The 17,596-nt window shown below is 39.2% G+C and overlaps 1 protein-coding gene across 1 annotated transcript in view; it reads left to right on the forward strand.

The window, feature by feature from the left end:
* The first annotated feature begins 6,048 nt into the window (after positions 1 to 6,048).
* The window catches only part of LOC109387929 (vesicle-associated membrane protein 711-like), a 33,181-nt gene continuing 21,633 nt past the window's right edge, over positions 6,049 to 17,596 (forward strand). The window contains exons 1-4 of the mRNA XM_019652165.1: positions 6,049 to 6,171; positions 11,675 to 11,745; positions 15,093 to 15,189; positions 16,033 to 16,134. Of these exons, the coding sequence (XP_019507710.1) occupies positions 6,094 to 6,171; positions 11,675 to 11,745; positions 15,093 to 15,189; positions 16,033 to 16,134 (348 nt within the window). The 5' untranslated portion in view covers positions 6,049 to 6,093. The remainder of the gene's footprint in view (positions 6,172 to 11,674; positions 11,746 to 15,092; positions 15,190 to 16,032; positions 16,135 to 17,596) is intronic.

Below are 17,596 nucleotides of genomic sequence, written 5' to 3' on the forward strand. Positions count from 1 at the left end.
CCCATTCATGCCTCCATACCTCCCTCAATGGAAATGAAAAGCCACAGGAAACTTTTGAAGAAAACACTGCCTTTTTGAAACTGCTATATTTCATGGTGTAATTGCCTAATTTCCTAAACATTAGACAAGTGTATTTCTGTACTTTCCAAAATGCAATTCATAGAATAATCATTCCATAGATGCCACCTTTGGAAAAGGTTCAGTCCACAGGGGATATGGGTTATAGTGTGGGAGTGGAGTCAATGAAATTGTAATAGATATGTATGATGTCCGGGGGCAGGGGCGGTGGGTTGGGAGTGTGGGGTGGTCACTTTGTGAGGGGTGAAATGTATAACTATTGCATTGTTTTGTATACCTGAAACTAGTGGGGAAAAAAAGGTTCAGTCCACATAAGTTTGGGAAATCCCACAAATCATATCCCCTTCTAGCAGAGATTCACAAACCATATTAATTAGCCTACTAAAAGATTGAAGAGAAACCAGAGTTTCCACACACTTATTTGACCACAGATCTTACTCTCACGTAATACCTGTTAATATCCTAGTTTATTCCACGAAAAGACTGAGAAACACTGGCCTATACTAGCTCCTATGTGGTTGCGGACACGTCATATGTGGTTCTGTACCCACCACAGATCTTCTTACATAAGACAATAAAGCAGGAAGTGGCACTGCCCCACTCTCTAGAAACCCCACTCCCTACAACCCTTCCTGATTAGCTATCCTTTGCTTCCAAGTTCCTCATGCAGAGAAGAACCTGACCCCCGCTCTCTCTTCCACCTTTTACGTCCCCCCAGATGGCTTTTTTTCAGTGGGGATGGTGACTCAAAACTCCTAGTTTCTTAAGTGTTTTTCTGGGACCCTCACAAATGTCGATCCCTTGAATCAGAGATAAGTAATTAAGCTGGCTAAAAAAGAAACCAGCCTGGAGAACGTGATGGCACTTGTTGGGCTTTCTGTGTAATTAACTAGAGGAAAGGGAAGGGTTGTGAAAAACTGTTCAGCAAAGGACAAAAGACAAGATGAGCGCTGGCCTGTCTGGGCCTGATTGAGTTACAAAAGAGAAAAAGGCAGATGGGAATGAAAATGAGAAATGACCTTCCTCCTAGCTTTCATTTCCTTCCTCTGTAAAAGCTGAGTGGCCTTTTTAAATTCTTCAGCACAGATGCAGTCAACTTTCTCCTTCAAAGCTGTGCTCTGTGCTCCCTCTGCTGGCCCTAAATAGCAATTAGATTTTAAAACCAACTATAGTACAGTGGTTACATTTGAGTGGCCTGCAGTGGTGTTTGCCCTCTACATATCCTCTCTTACACTTGGGTAAACTTCCTGACAAAGATGAGAATTAGCAACAACAAAATAAAAGGAAGGTAGGAAGGGAATGGTTACATAAATTGTACTTCATAGGACATCATACTATGAAATGCAGCCAACTAAATTGTGTCCACCACTGTGTGAGGTGCTGGGGATAAAAATATTATTAATACTTGGCCTCTGTTCTCAGGAATCTTACAACTTGAGAGAAGAGACCAATATATAATGTACTTCTCAAAAAGGAAGGATTTTAGAAAATTACTGTAACATGTGCCTTGAATGATGATTCAAACATGTTCACTGAATCTATAATGAGGCACCTCACATAGGCCAGACTGTGCTTTTAAACATGCATCTTATTGGAGAGATTTGGTTACATGACCCTATGCACTTGTAATGACCTTAACAGCCATCCATTACGGAACACCTACGGGGAGCCAGGCACAATGTGCTTTACGTACGTTAGCTCATTTTGTAAATCAGGTCCAGAAGTGAGCCTAAGGAAGAAGCTGAGGTTCAGCGATTACAAGATTACTCAACTAGAAAGTGGCAAAGTCAGCATTCAAGTGCAGGTCTGCTTGGCTTCCCACTACACCACCCTCGGACATTATCCAGTTTCCACAAATATTATGGCTACCTGAGGTTGCCCTCCCCTTGGTTGCTGAGTATAATGGAAAAGTCTCATATGACATTCAACAATAGTATCCTACATCATGTTCACACTGAGTAAAGCACTGTGTACACTATGAAGCTCCTGGCCTGAAGGAGTGCACAGTATAATGGAGCAGGGACTCTATACGAAATAAATTAATATAGCTAATAGATTTTCTACATGCCCCAAACAGCCAGCTTGAAAACATAATGCAGAACAAATTCCATTAACAAGAGCATCCAAAATACCCCAGGGTGAAAAGAAAGCATTTAAAAATTTGTCTAGCCTTTAGGTAGAAACTTACAAAACTTTTATAGGAAGACATAATAAAGAATGACTAGAAAAACAACCTACATCCCTCGATGGAAAGACTCAAGATCCTAAATATATTAATTCTCTCCCATTTCTTAAAGTAATTTGAACTACAGTTATTGAATCATTCTGATACAGCACAGAAACAGGCATAAAAATCAACTCTAAACTTCAATTTACAATGTATGGGGGTATTTCAGTCTATGGTAAAAGTGAAATTTCAAATTAGTGAGGAAAGGATAGTCAATAAATTGTATGAAATGGCTGGCTGTACACTTGGGGAAACACAAATTCCTACCTCACAAGAGACACAAAAACAAATTCCAGGTGGATTAAAGATTTAAACATTAAACAAACAAAAGTGACAGGAGAAAAATAAGGAACTATTTTTATATGAGGCTAGGAAAGGAAGCCTTACCTAACATGACACTAAGGTCCAACATCATAATAAAAAATACTCACATGTTTGGCTAGGTATAAAGTAAATACATCTGCAAAAGAACAGACAGACACCAAAAAGAAAAAGAATATGGTAAGCTTCAGAGGAAATATTTAAAGATATATCATTAGTCAAACAAAACATATTATTAATTTAAAAAACAAATTTCAGAAAAATGTGTAGGCATGTATTCATGAATGTTAAATATAAAAATACATTAAAAAGAAAAGGCAACTATAAATTAGATTATTGCCATGGTGACGTCTGTGGGGTGGTAAAAATAAAGAGGTTTTTACTGGTATATTGTTTGAATTTCTATAGAGATTACACACTACAAGAAAAAAACTAAACATGTTTCCATTTTGAAGAACAACAATAAGCAAGAGAGGTTTTACTTATTTACAGGAGAATGTCAATGCTTAACAGAAAGCATCTTGAATTAGTGAGTGCTTGAAAGTCTCCAGCTTGTGGAATATTTACAAACTCTCTAGTAACTTCAGAAATTGGATGATTCAAAAATTAGTGACTTTTCCTTCTGAGAAGCTGATCTCTAAAAAGCAATGACAGATTTGCTAGTCAATAAAAGTAGTCATGAGCTCACAAAGCTTATTTTAAAAGAAATGTACAATGATGAAATGTCCTATTTCTCCTCCCCAGAGATCTAGCTTTTCACCACTCTTTCTGCTCCGTCCTCAAGGTTTTGTCAAACTATTAGGTGGTCAGGAAAGTCATGACGTATTTTTCTAAGTTTCTCAATGCAAAAATGCATCATGACTTTCCTAACGATCCAACATCAACGGAAAGATGGCAATATCGGTGATATTTTCTATTACTTGATGTGGTTTTTATTCTCAGTTATTCCTTTTGCATAAATATAGAGAACAAAAAAAATGGAGGATGAAGAGGAGGGAGAGAGCAGGAAGACCAGGGAAAGAAGGGAAAAAAATTCTCATCTCTTAATGTTTCAGAATAGATTTTGGAAACTCCCTGAAGAGAGAGTATATGGAAAGAAAAGATTTGGGACAGCAGAAACCAACATGGATGCCATCAATTGAGAAATATGCCTGGGGTGACAAGAGGTTCCCAACTAGATTTGCTGAAGTTTCCACAAACTGGAGGAAGGAAGAGAGTCCAAAGGAAGCAATCCAATTAGTCACAGAGTCCCCGCTGGGAGGTGAGGAGTGATGGACTATGGTGACAAGAAGACTATCCGTAAACTAGGGATCCAGGTAAGAGCTGCTCCCTACGTGACAACACAGTGACAGCAGAACAGGGAGGATGGCAGCATGTCATCTCAAGGCTCCCAACACCTCAAAATGGCATGAAGAGCAGCAGAAAGTTTTCCTCACCCCCAGGAGGGCCACAAATGTGGCTGAGAGAGAACCAGAGCGCCTGAAGGAGGCTTGAGGTTCCAAGTAGAGAGTATGTGAACTAACGACCAGAGGCAGATGAAAAACAAACTCTAACAGCAGATGCCACCTTAGAAAGAGATGAAGATCACTAATCAGAAGATCCCCCCTCCACCAAGTTCCCCCCACACACAGATGCCACTCCATGTAGAAAGAGGGGTGGGGGGGAGGAGAGTCCCTGAATTAACTGAGAAAACCTGACACTGACTAGATTAATCCTCAGATATCAGGTAAAAGGGGGCTTAAAGAAAGATAGAGTTGTGTTATAAGTTATGTTTTACATTGCTGTAGACCTGAATTTGTGGACTGTGCAAAGTAAACCCACTACACAGGACTGTTTTAATGACAAGGTGAAACTGAGACAAAGAGGTCCCATATAGACTTCTCCAACTATCAGATGCTTGTTGTCATTTCTACAGCTCATGATATCATTGCCTAGTCACTTTCACCTCCACTGTTTACTAAACAGAAGGGGCACTGCAATGTGGCCAAGTTTACTCAACTTATTTTTACTGTAAGCAAGAATACACCAACACATTACCTCAGAAGTGACATATTTCATTTTCCCACATATAAGTAATGTAACCAGAGCTTTTAATTCAGTTACCCCACCTGTAACACAAAGCATTATCTCTAAGCAGATTAGACACATTGATTCAAGATTTCCTTTATATAGAAGGATATATGACTCAAGAAGGCATTTTTCTCAAGAGCTACAGTCCAGACCAGATTTGCTGCTTGCTTGTCAAATCCAATTTGATTACACTGGGTTACTATAAACTCAATTGACTACCTGTCTTCATCTCCTGCCAGGCACCCCAGAAAGACAATGATTGTTTTACCTTTAAAGTTATACCATTGGGATTAAGACAGTAATTTTCATTAATGTGTTTATCACAATAAGGATTACAATTATATATCTACTGTATGCTAAGTATTTTGCACAATTACTTAATTTAAATTTGACAACTATCCCCATTTTATAGATTCAGAAACTGAGTCTCAGAAAGGTTAAGTTACATTAAAGGCACAGAGTAAACAGCAATGTCTACATCTGAATAGTTTGTCTGACTTCTTTCCACTCTTCCACAACGCCTTGCTAATGAAAATACATAAGCTTATCTTAAACTTATACTTTTAAAAATTCTTGTCAAGGAACTCAAGGTCTAGGATAACAAAAGCCATTCTGCCACTCCTACCACTCTCATCTCCTGCCCACTCAACCACATACCTTTCCTCTGCCACAATCACTTACATCCATTCCCTAAACCCACCTGCCTTCCTTCACGCTTTTAAGGGCACTTCCCTTTGTTTAGACTGTCCTATCATTCCTTCCCATTTAGAGAATTCCTGCCCATCTTCTAAGTCAGACAGTGACTTTGAAAGCTTTGCTCCCTCTCCAAAAGGATTAGCTGCTTCCATTTAAGGTTCTGCAACTTAGTTCATCTTTCCATCTCAGCACACACTTGGCATTTATCTGCATGTGCCTCTTTAATCACTACATACTAAAATATGATCTCCTCAGAGTGAGGGTCTGGAGCCTACAAGTTTGCATGCCTGTTAATCTAAGGCACTTACTGTCTGTCGCATTGTGGGAGTTCGACAAATGCTTGTTGAGTTAATTAATGAGTTTTATTTTAAATCAAAGTCTATATTTTACATGTGTTATATTGTGAATTGTGTATAAATAAGCACTGTGAAGTAAACTGACTCATATAATTTTAGCGATAACTACAAAGAAAGGCTTCACTCACCTAAGTCAGTTTTTACAGAGAACTCACCACTCGCCTCACCACAGGCTCAGCCCACGCAAGGTATGACCCCGCCTCCCTCCCTGCCAATCAATCGCTCCTCGCGCCTGCGCAGGCACCGCCCTCTCCTGGAGCCCCGCCCCAGTCACCGCCCCCCGCCCCAAGGCTGTTGCAGGCGGTTAGGTCGGGCGGGAACCTTTCCTTCACTGGCCAGCCTACTATGACGATCACCTACAGCTGCATTGCTAATGGCCGAGAGGTCTTAGCGGATCTGGCCTTGACCGGTGGCTCCTATCAGGTACGCCCGAGTCGGCACATTCTCCTTCGCGCGTTCTGCTCTTCAAGGGGGTGCCTGCCGGCCCGCCCCTCGGGACACCGCACTGCAGGGCAGTGGGGAACAGGCAGACTGGGAACCAGAGGCTCCGCCCCCGCCAGAGGGCACGCCCCCAGGCGCGGTGGTGCCTGTGAGGCGGTGAATCCCAGGCCGGAGCCACTCCAGCTCCAAGGAATAACGGAGCGTGGGCACGTGCGCCACCTAGGGGTTAGGGTTGGTGCTGCACGCGCCCCGTTTGGTGGTGGTTAGCAGCCATGTCCAATTCCTGAGGCTCCTTAAAGATTTTTCTCTCCCCTGCGAAGAAATGACTGATCGTTCGACGCACATTTATTGAATATGTATTAGTTGCACAATCTCCGGGTAAAGGTGTGGAGGACGCAGCAATGACGGGAAAACGGCACCTTGAGTTATAGCTTGATGAGCTCATTGTCCCTTTATGTCCAAGGGCTATAGACAGTATCCTACACAGTAAAAAGTATTTTAATGAAGGTCGGTCCTGTGGCATTCAGGATGAGTGGCTGCCTGCTGACCACAGAGGAGGTGATGTTAGGGTGCTTGGCTTAGAAGCCTTATAAGAGTTAGTCTTAGCCAGGCGCAGAAAGGGGAATAGGGGACTCCATGCAGAGGAAACAGCACAGTGTATTTGGGGACCCTCAAGACCCTCAGTCACAATGTCATAGCATGTAGAGGCTAAAGATGAGGTCAGAGAAGTGGGCAGAGGATACAGTGGAGTGTCCTGTGTTCAGCCTGTTTTCTTATCCTAGAGAAACACTGAAGCAATTAAATATGCATAGAGGAACAGCATGATCTGATTCATCTTCAGCAAATCTGGTCTAGTTACAGTCTAGAAGGTAGATTGGAGGGGAGAGAACCCGTTAGGATGATACTGTTATAGTTTATGTAGAAGATCAAAGGACCTGAGCTAAGGTAATGACAGTGCACATTGAAAGGGTGCAGATCCTAAAAGAGACTTTGTAAAACTAATCCTCAGGAGTTAGTGACTTGCTGAATATGTGGGATAAGGGACAGGGTCATGCCTACTATGACTCTTAATTTTTTTCTTTTTCTTCCCGCAGCGTTATTGAGATATAATTGACATAACATTTTGTAAGTTTAAAGTGTACAACGTGATTTGTCAATTTTTTTATTAGGTGGCATTAAACAAGATAGAAGCTATGTGGAAGAGCAGGATTGTTTTGGAGGGAGTCGGAGGGAATGCAGGAGAGGAGAGTATAATTTGAGACAGGTTGAATTTTGTTGCCTGTTGGAATTGGCCAATCATTTGTGTATTTATTCCTCTAGCTAGTTCCAAAAGCTTTTTTTTTTTTCTTAAGATTTTTATTGGGGGAGTTGGGGGAGGGGAACAGACAAGTTGCTGTCCTTTTGTTCTTCAGTCTAGCTGTGGAGGACGTCGCTTCACTGGCCTATGTTGGTATTATCATTGTGCTCTTCCCGGGTGAGGCAGTCACTCGCAGGCCATTGGACGGCCGCTCATGGTCGCTCACAGCAGCTCATGCCGGTTGCCGGCCACTCACGGTAGCTTACAGCAGCCCACTGCAGCCCCACTGCAACCTACGCTGTCACCGGTAACTCACGGCAGCCCAGCTCCAGGTTGAGTTGTTGTTCACCATATTAGCTGTAGAGGGCACAGCGTCACTGGCCCTCATGTGGGATCCGAACCAGGGCCCTGCTGCTCAGAGCTTGCGCTCCCAAGCCAACTCTTAACCAATGCGCCACTTGGCCAGCCACTCCAAAAGCTTTAAGTGGTAAAAATTCCCAATAGGTAGCACTCAGAGGGTCAGGGCTAACAGTTGAAGATAGTAAAAGTGAGTAAGAATGCCCCAAAAAAGTATAGAGAGTGAGAAGAGGACCCAAAAGTAAAACTCTGTTTAAGAACAGAATAGAGAAGCAGCTCACCAACTAAGAGCAGTGGTGTCCTGAAAGCCAAAAGAAGGAAGTTACAAGAATGCTTTACGTCCCAAAGAAGTTGAACAGATCTAAAAGATGTTCATTGGACTCAGCAGTTAACAGATGACTGGTGACCTTCAGCAGTTTGGAATAGGTGGTAGAGGCTGAAGCCAGGTTGCTTTAGGCCAGGTGAATGAGAGATGAGGAAGTAGGGAGAATGAAACTAGACTGTTCTTTCAAGAACTTAGGGAATGAGCTATGGTAAAAGCTAGAGGAAGCATGGTCCAGGAAAGGGCCTCATTTTTTAATACAGGGAAAGCTTTTGCACGTATGTATGCTAATAGGAGGGAGAAGAGGTTGGAGATATCAGAAAGGAGGGGTCTGTTGGTGGAGCAAGAAATGAAGTAGCATATGGGGTGACTGGTTAGCTCAGTTGGTTAGAACACTGTGCTGATAACATCATTATGGGTGGTTCGATCCCCACATGGGCCACTATGAGCTGCGCCCTCCTTGAAGGAGTCAGCTATGCCATTGTAGCATAAAAGCTATGTGTAATCAATGACTATGGCTGTTCCCCAATAAAACTTAAAAAGAAAAAGAAATGTAGTAGCACAAAGGGATGGAATCCAGTGTGGCAGTAGGGATGTGAGCCTTGGATTCAGGAATGCCCTTTATCTCTTGCGGAAATTCGGGGTGTGGATATAGACACATAGAACTTGGTATCCTTCTGGGGCTCTCTCCTCTTCGCCAGTCTCTTATATGCTGTGTTTCTCAGGGTTCTAACTTCAGTCCTCTTTTACCTTTACACATTCATTCACACCCACGGACACCTTTACTTTCATCACTGTCAAATCCACTTCTAAAGTAATCTCTCTCCACAGGTAGCTTGCGTACTAGAAATTCAAACATATCATGTCCAGAACTAAATTAATTCTTTCCTAACTGATCCTCCTCATGTATTTCCAGTCTCGCTGAGTAGCTCTACTGAGCCATTCAATCTGGAAACTAGGAATCACCTTCAGTTTTCCCCTCCTCTTCACCATCACATTTGTTCTTTGTCACCAAGTTCTATTAGTTCTATCTCCTGAGTATGTCTTGAATCCATCTACTTGTTTCTGAACCATGTAGTCATCGAGGCCCTCAGGACTTGTCACCAGGATTATTGAAAGTGCCTCCTAACTTCAGTCTTGTTCCTCTCAAAACCAGCCTCCATACTGCTGCTCAAGTGATTGTTCCTAAAAGCAAATAGGATCCTGTCACTCCCCTGCTTAAAATCATTTGGTGGCACCTCACTACAATTCAGAATGAGAGCCCACAGTACATAGCCTGGTATTCAAGGCCCTAACTAATAGGGCTTTTCCATGATTATCATCATCTCTTCCAGCCATCCTGAACTTCATGCTGTTCTCCTGTCTCACCAAGGTCTTCCTTTGCATCTCCTGTTCCCTCTCCCTGGAACCCACTTGTCTCCACTTTGTGTATAATCTCTTCTGCGCTTTGAGACTTTTCTCAGTGCCCTAAACATCCCTTTACAAACTACTTACCAGGTCAAATTAGAATCTTCTTTTACCTCTGTGTCTCAGTCATCAGACTCCTTCAGAAGAGGAACTGTCTTCATCTCTGTCTTTACATAGTAGGTTCTCAATAAACATTTAATTAATTAAGAAGGGGAAAAGTTGAAGGAGTTCATAAATCCAGTGGCCTCTCCTTATGAAGCCTGCAGGAAGGAAAGAAAGTGGAAGCGGGTGGAACAGTGTGCAATTGGAGGGAAGGATTAAAGGTTTAGAATGACTGTTAGCTAACCAAGGAGAAGAAAAGGGATGACAAGGTGCTTTAAGGGACAGTTCTGTTATGTCTTTCCTCGATGCTAAATAGTAATGTCACAAATATTTTATATTCATTAGAAAAGTATTAGTACCTACCAAAGCTTAATTATGAAATCAAATCAACTGCTATTTAGGAGCCTAGAGATGGACAAGATTGTAGAGATCATCTTGCCCGAATCCTTCATTCTTCACACAAAGAAACAGAGCCAGACAAGTCTTCTTCTGAACTTGTGCAGCACTTCAGTTCCAAAAACAGAACTAGAGCCCACTTTGTCACTCATTTTACTGCCTCATGTGGCCGTTTTCTTTGTTTCAAATTTTGCTATGATTTTATTGTTTATACATGCTAAAGGAGACACTTGAGGATAGCTAGGGGAATATGTTCCAGAGGTAATAATAGAGTAACTGAAGGTTTATGTATTCCCTTAATTTTTCATGTGTCTTAGGAAATCCTTTCCTAGAGAACGCCACCTGGATTATCCAGGCAACACCAAGAATGTCACGTTTTTTGGTTGGTTTTTTTTTGGTTTTTTTTTTTAAAGATTTTTATTGGCAAATTGGGGGAAGGGGAACAGACAAGTTGCTGTCGTTTTGTTCTTCAGTCTAGTTGTGGAGGATGTTGGTTCACTGGCCCAAGTTGGCACCATCATTGCGCTCTTCCCAGGTGAGGCAGATCAGTCGCAGGCTTCTGGACTGCCGCTCACTGCGGCTGCTGGCCGCTCACGCTGGCTGCTGGCTACATACGGTAGCCCATGGCAACCCACTGCAGCAGGGGCTGCAGCCCACGCCGTCGCCGGTGACTCACGGCAGCTCAGCTCCAGGTTGAGCTGTTGTTCAGCATCTTAGCTGTGGAGGGCAGTGTCACTGGCCCTCATATGTGGGATCCGAACCGGGGCCCTCTGGCGTCCCAAGCCAGCTCTTAACCATCGCGCCACTCGGCCGGCCCAAGAATGTCAAGTTTTACTCTCTACCATTAATAATGAGCTTTACCTCCCAAAAAGTTTTTATTTCGTGTCATTTTGTTAAAATTGAAAAATTTATTAGGAGTGTGGCTATTCAAGGCTCGTTAGGTAACTTTCAGTTTCCTTTCACACTTCTAAAGTAAATTAATGGGATTGATTCCATACATTTAATGATATTTATGTAAGGTATTCTGGATAATTGTAACACCTTGCAAATTTTAATCAAAGAATGAGCTCTATTATAAACAGCCCTAATTATATAATGAGCCCTATTATAACAGATCTTAGCAATTATTTGTTTTATAGAAAGAGATCAGGGAATAATAAATAAAATTTTTTATCTTAAAAATAGACATGGTATTCAGAGAATAAGAGCTGAATACTTTTCATCCATTAACACTTTATTTATAGTTTCAGTGACTAGAGATCACTGAAAAAATATTTGATTAGATAGTGCTTTCCAGTCTTGAAGCCATATATAAGATGTGACTGTAAGAATCAAATCGATTATCTGGTGCAACCTATATTTGCACACTTATATGTATATACACAGTGTATGTATATTTATGTAATTTTAATATTTTCCTTCAGATTCATATGAATATTTCATGATAACTTGCCTCTTACCATAAATTATAAATAACCACCCATTAGTTCTTCTAGTAAACAGCTGTCCCTTAATAAACTAATCAGAGCATAGGTAAATTTAGGAGAGGAATAATGAACAATACTACAATCTTCTACAAAGTAAATGCTGACATTTATTTTTAGGAACCAGCAGCAACAGTGCTTAGACTAGTGCTTCTTAGAGCTGAACGAAACACCATAATTCAAATGGGAAGGTAAGGTATATTCTAATAAAATTCAGCTTTTTAACAATTATCAGCTAATAATTCCAATGGTAATGTCATGAGGAAAAAAATATATGAGTTGTGCATACTCTTGATTGAACCCTCAGAAATGAGAACTTCTGTATGTAAAAGTATAAAATCATGAATGGTAATGATAAACACCAAATTCAAGATAGTTGATACCTCTACAAAGGGAAGGGAGAAGAATGAAATTGAGGAAAGTTATACAGGGGACATTAACTGTATCTGTAATATTTTAACTGAATGGTGAATCTACAAATGTTCTTATTATCTTATTCTCCATACTTTTTTGGTATACCTGAAATATTTCATTAATAAAAAAGAAAACTTCCACTTGAAAATATCTTTAATAAGACCACTCTAAGCTTTACTTGGGACAATGCATGTATGGCCTAAAACAGTCTTGAAAACATTTTGCTAATAAAGGAACAGGTGGGGAATAAGAGCACTTCCATCATTTTTAGACTCTTCTTTGTTTTAGTAGGTTTGACTTAACCTTTATATTGTAAAATAAAACAAAATACATATTCAGCTATTAAAAAAAAGAATGACATCTTGCCATTTGTAGCAACATGGATGACCTTGAGGGCATTTTGCTAAGTAAAATAAGTCAGACAGTGAAAGACAAATACTGTATGATCTCTCTTATATTTGGAATCTAAAATAAAACAAAAACAAAAACCAAGTTCACAGATATTAGAGACCAGATTAGTGGTTGCCAGTGGCAGAAGGGAGAGGAGAAATGGGTGAAAGGGGGCAAAATATTTTTTAAAAATACAAAAACCACATCAAACAAATGTAGAGCTGTATGAAGTTTTTCAAGGGAACCCCCCCCACCAACTGCAACTGCCACCTAAGCCAAACAAAATAGAACACTGCCAGCTACCCCAAAAACCCCACCATGTGTCCTGTCATTCACAGCTTCCTCCCTCTCCCCTAAATCACCCACCATTTCAGCTTTTAGCAGTCACTTAGCCTGTTTCTTCATTGCCTTAGCAGCTAAATACACACTTCAGATATTTGAGCCCAGTCCTGCCCATTTTTTAATTTGGTGTTATTTAAATTTCTTTACCCTATTTATTTCGCCTCCATCCCTTTCTTATCCTTAGAATTTGTTGTTGAAGAACCTGTAGCGTTTCCCACAGTCTGGGTTTGCTGATTGCATACTCGGAATGAAGTTCACAACATTCCAAATAGCTGGATCAAGAGGCTTGATCCCTTTGGCATCAGGTGGTCCCTAATGTCTGCTTATACCTACTTTTGACATGCTAGCAGCCATTGATATTTATTGTCTACACCTTAGAGCCATTCATATTTTGGGGGTTGCAAAATGGTGATATTCTAGTTTTGTTTTCACTTATTAGTAGGAATGTTTTCAAAAAAGAGACATTTTCCCCATCTATGATATGCTTACCTGTATTGTACATTCTAGTTTCAATTTTTTGAGGCCCTCTTCCCTGACTCTAAATTCGTGTATCCAGCTGCCCGTTCCATATCTCTGTTGGATGTATGATAGGCATCTCAAACTTATGTCCAAAACCAAGCCTCCTCCTGCAGTCTTCCACACATTAACTTCCCAGTTTCTCTGGCCTAAAACCTTATGATCCTTGACTTCTGTCTCTTTTACATCCAAGTCCAATCCATCAGCAAGTCCTATTTGTCTGTTACCTTCCAAATAAATCCAGAGTTCTGACCACTCCCACCAATACTAATACCACCTGCATCACCATCATCATCTCTTGAGCTACCTGATATAAAGTTAGGTTGATTTTTTTTCATTTTGTTTTTTATTTTTAAGGATTATACTATTAAAATTTGATTTAATGACATTTTATAATCATGTGAAACATTTATAGGGTTCCAAAGTCAAATCTGTAAAACACATTTCTTTCGAGGAGTCTAATTTTCATTTCTTTCCTGTTCATACCACACACTCTCTCCCTCTATATAAGTAACCATTTTGAATAAGTTTTTAGTTTGTCATTACCCTTTTCTTTTTTTCTATAAGAGACACATATATATATATATATATATATATATTTGTACCTCCTTATGGTAGCATATGAGAATGATAGATAAATGGTAGTACATCATACATACTTTTCTCCAGCTTGCTTTTGTCAGCTAACAGAATGTCCTGGACATGCTGTTAAATTATTCAAGTTTTTTAGGGTATTCAACTTTAACATTTAAAGATGGTTTCTGCATGTTACTCACTAATAACATACTAAGCATTAATTTAAAATATCTCCTTTCACATCCAGTATCAATTTACTTCAAACCACATTCATAACTTTCAGAGAAATGGTAGAATTAGCAACTCTTTTTCAGCAAAGACTCCTCTCAACTTAGAAATAAACATATTTTCCAAGTGGGGATTTTTTGTATCAATCAATATCATCATTAAAAATATTTATAGCATATTGTGTTCATGATATGATATGAAGGATTCATATTTAAAGGGCACATACTTTAAATTTTCGGCCTCTAGGATTATCATTTCTGTTTCTGAGATGCCTCAGTCTCGTGTCTATCCGTTTAGCATTTGACCAGGTCAGTTGCCTGTAAACCATTTGGATAGAAACTGTTAAAAATGAGTAGATTAAAGCCTAGGCACCAAGCAACTATTTTTGTTGCATTTCCCCAAATTTTCTGGATTGTTGGGCAGTAAAGATGGAGGCACTTTCCAAGATTCTTCTAGCCTCCTCATAGGTGACTCTGAGAAGGCACAAAAGGTCTAGAAGTTGGAGTGATCAGGTTATAAGGTACACTTTAGCATGGTATAGGGGAGTTTAATTCCTCCTTCCCAACTCATCCTGTTTTCCAGAATATTTGGTGTTGGCAATTTACAATTTTTAAATTCTAACCTATTGTGATAGAAAGCCGGGAACTGTCCAAATTGAATATGTCTACCTAAAAATATAAGGATAGAAAAAAAAATCAATGAATATAGCATTTTCTATTTGATCAGAATCTTAATTCAGTCATGGAATGTGGGATGTGAGTGACTTCTATCAAAGTCATTATATATATATATATATATATATATATATTAGATTTTTCTCTGTATTGTAATTTTGTATTGTAATTTGTTTTTACTTATATAATTTATTTTAAATACATATTCAAATTTTATAGTTTTTCATTTAACACAATTCACTTTTTTCAAATATATGAAAGATATTCTAATTATTCTGATTATAAAAAGTTATCTATATAGCTTTTATACTATTAACGAGAGCTTGAAAATGAAATTCTCTGCATGGGTTCTTAATTTCTTCAACATTATTACATAAATGAATGTATTCTTTTCAAAGCTTTATCTATCATAGTCTCTTTATTGATGGAATCACTTACCTATGTGCCTCAGACAATGCCTTGGATACTATAACACCATCTGCATTTCTTAAAAGTGTAAGTAATTTCTTATACTACTTTAAAATTACTAATGGTTATCCTCCAGTCACATTCATGAATCATGCATATATTTCATTTGTTTAGTGTACCAACTTCTTTTAGCACAGTTAAAACTGGAACCATACATAGAATCAAGGATAAGACTTACCGTAATATTGTCACTCTACAGTTATGCCTAGACAATTGCTAGAGTCTAGATGCTAAACACTGTTAGCCACTTAAAATTGTTTTTCTCTCTGCCATTATGACAAAACATCTTAATTTTAGCACCTTTCCAAAACCAGATGACACAAAATTGCTAACCACATAATTTTTACCACTACTTCTGGAAAATACAACATTAAGTACAAATGGTTGTCATAATTCCTTCTTGAGACTTTGAAATGTCCTGTAAGAACCCTATAGGGTTTGAAAGATAGTGTCATGACATTTAGTTGGGATTGTTTTGTTATTGTTGAATGGATTTTGAGGACAGGAACACGAGGGGAAAATAAGTACTTATGTAGAAAATGTCATGGACTCCCATCTTTCCTTCTCTGTCAGAGGTAAGCATCTGCCCGTCCCTGCAAGTCCTCAGATACACTAAAGAATGAAGGTAGCACCTGCAATGTCATGGTATGAGGTTGTAATCTGTACTACAGCAGTGGAAAAGATTGGGCAAGCAGTTTTCATAAATACTGCATCTTTGAATAAATAGGACACCCTGCCGCCAAAAATCTAGAAATGTTCTGGTTTCTTTTATTTCAGGTTTCTGCTAGACTGCTTCAAATAAACATGCACTCTGTAATTCTCCAGTTGAAATTATCTATATAGCTTATCTATTTCCATTCATTTCCCCAGATTAGTGATACTTTTCTGAGAAATCCTCTGATGTCACAAGAACATTTTTCTCCTTCAAATGCAGTTGCTGCAGATTTTCAACAAGTATTAGGAAAGTATATGGTATGTAACCTCCAACTGTATTCCTAAACATTATTAGTGTTACAGCTGACAGATCAGTTAGGAATTATGAGTTAAGAGCTGTAAAGATGAGTAAGAACTGAGAATTTCTATCTCTATATAAATGATAAGTAATGATATCTATGATATATTTGATAAGTGAATAAAAAGCAAGCTAGAGAAAGTATGTATGGTATACTATTATTTATTTACCATTATTATACGCAATCATTTAAGAAAGAGGGAATAAATACAAGTTATGTATTTGTTTGCTTACAGAAAGAAAAAAAAGATGGGGGATACAAGATAAAGATAAACCAAAAACATTCCAGTGGTTGCCTATGTAGGGATGAGGGAACAGAAATAGAAACTAGACCTTTCTGAATGAAACTTATTTTAGAAATTTGACTTGGGAATCATGTGTATGTTTTATATAACTTTAAAATACTATTATATAAAATATTTAAAACATAGTCCTAAGTGCTAAGTGAAATAAGACAGTCACAGAAGAAAAAATATTATGCAGTTCCACTTATATGAGATACCTAGAATAGTCAAACACACAGAGAATAAAGTAGAATGGTGGTTGCCAGAGTGTGGCAGGAAGGGAAGAAGAGGAGTTATTTAATAGGTACAGAGTTTCAGTTTGGGGAGATGAAAAAAGTTCTGGAGATAAATGGTAGTGATAGTTGCACAATAATTTGAATATACTTAATACCGCTGCAGTATACAGTTAAAAATTGTTAAAATTGTAAATTTTATGTATATTTTACCATAATAAAATTTTTTAATTTAAAAAATTAGTCCCGGGCCAGCCGAGTGACACGTTGGTTAAGAACTGGCTTGGGATGCCAGAGGGCCCTAGTTCGGATCCCACATATGAGGGCCAGTGACACTGCCCTCCACAGCTAAGATGGTGAACAGCAGCTCGACCTGGAGCTGGGTTTGCTGTGAGTCGCTGGCGACGGCATAGGCTGCAGCCCCTGCTGCAGTGGACTGCCATAAGCTACTACGAGTGGCCGGTACCCAGCGTGAGCTGCCAAGAGCCGCCGTGAGCAGCCGTCCAGAGGCCGGCGACTGATCTGCCTTGCCCAGGAAGAGAGCAATGATGGTGTCAACTTGGGCCAGTGAAGCCACATCCTCCACAACTAGACTGAAGAACAAAAAAACAACAGCAACTTGTCTGTTCCCCTCCCCTAGCTCCCCAATAAAATCTTAAAAAAAAAAATTAAAAATAAAATAAATTTAAAAAAAATAAAAAATTAGTCCCTAAAACTCAAAGCAAAAAAAAAAAAGAACCCATCTGTGTATTGAGTTAACGATGGCTTAAAAGACAGTGAAAATTTATGACTTTTAGACACAATAATTTGATAGTATATTCCTAGTGAGATTATACCCTAATGAAAAAAGGACTAAAAATAAATAATACAGTATTTATTTTCAAGTGTCACATTGGTAGTAATAA

This window comes from Hipposideros armiger, unplaced genomic scaffold, assembly GCF_001890085.2.
Source record: "Hipposideros armiger isolate ML-2016 unplaced genomic scaffold, ASM189008v1 scaffold_175, whole genome shotgun sequence".
Lineage (NCBI taxonomy): Eukaryota > Metazoa > Chordata > Mammalia > Chiroptera > Hipposideridae > Hipposideros > Hipposideros armiger.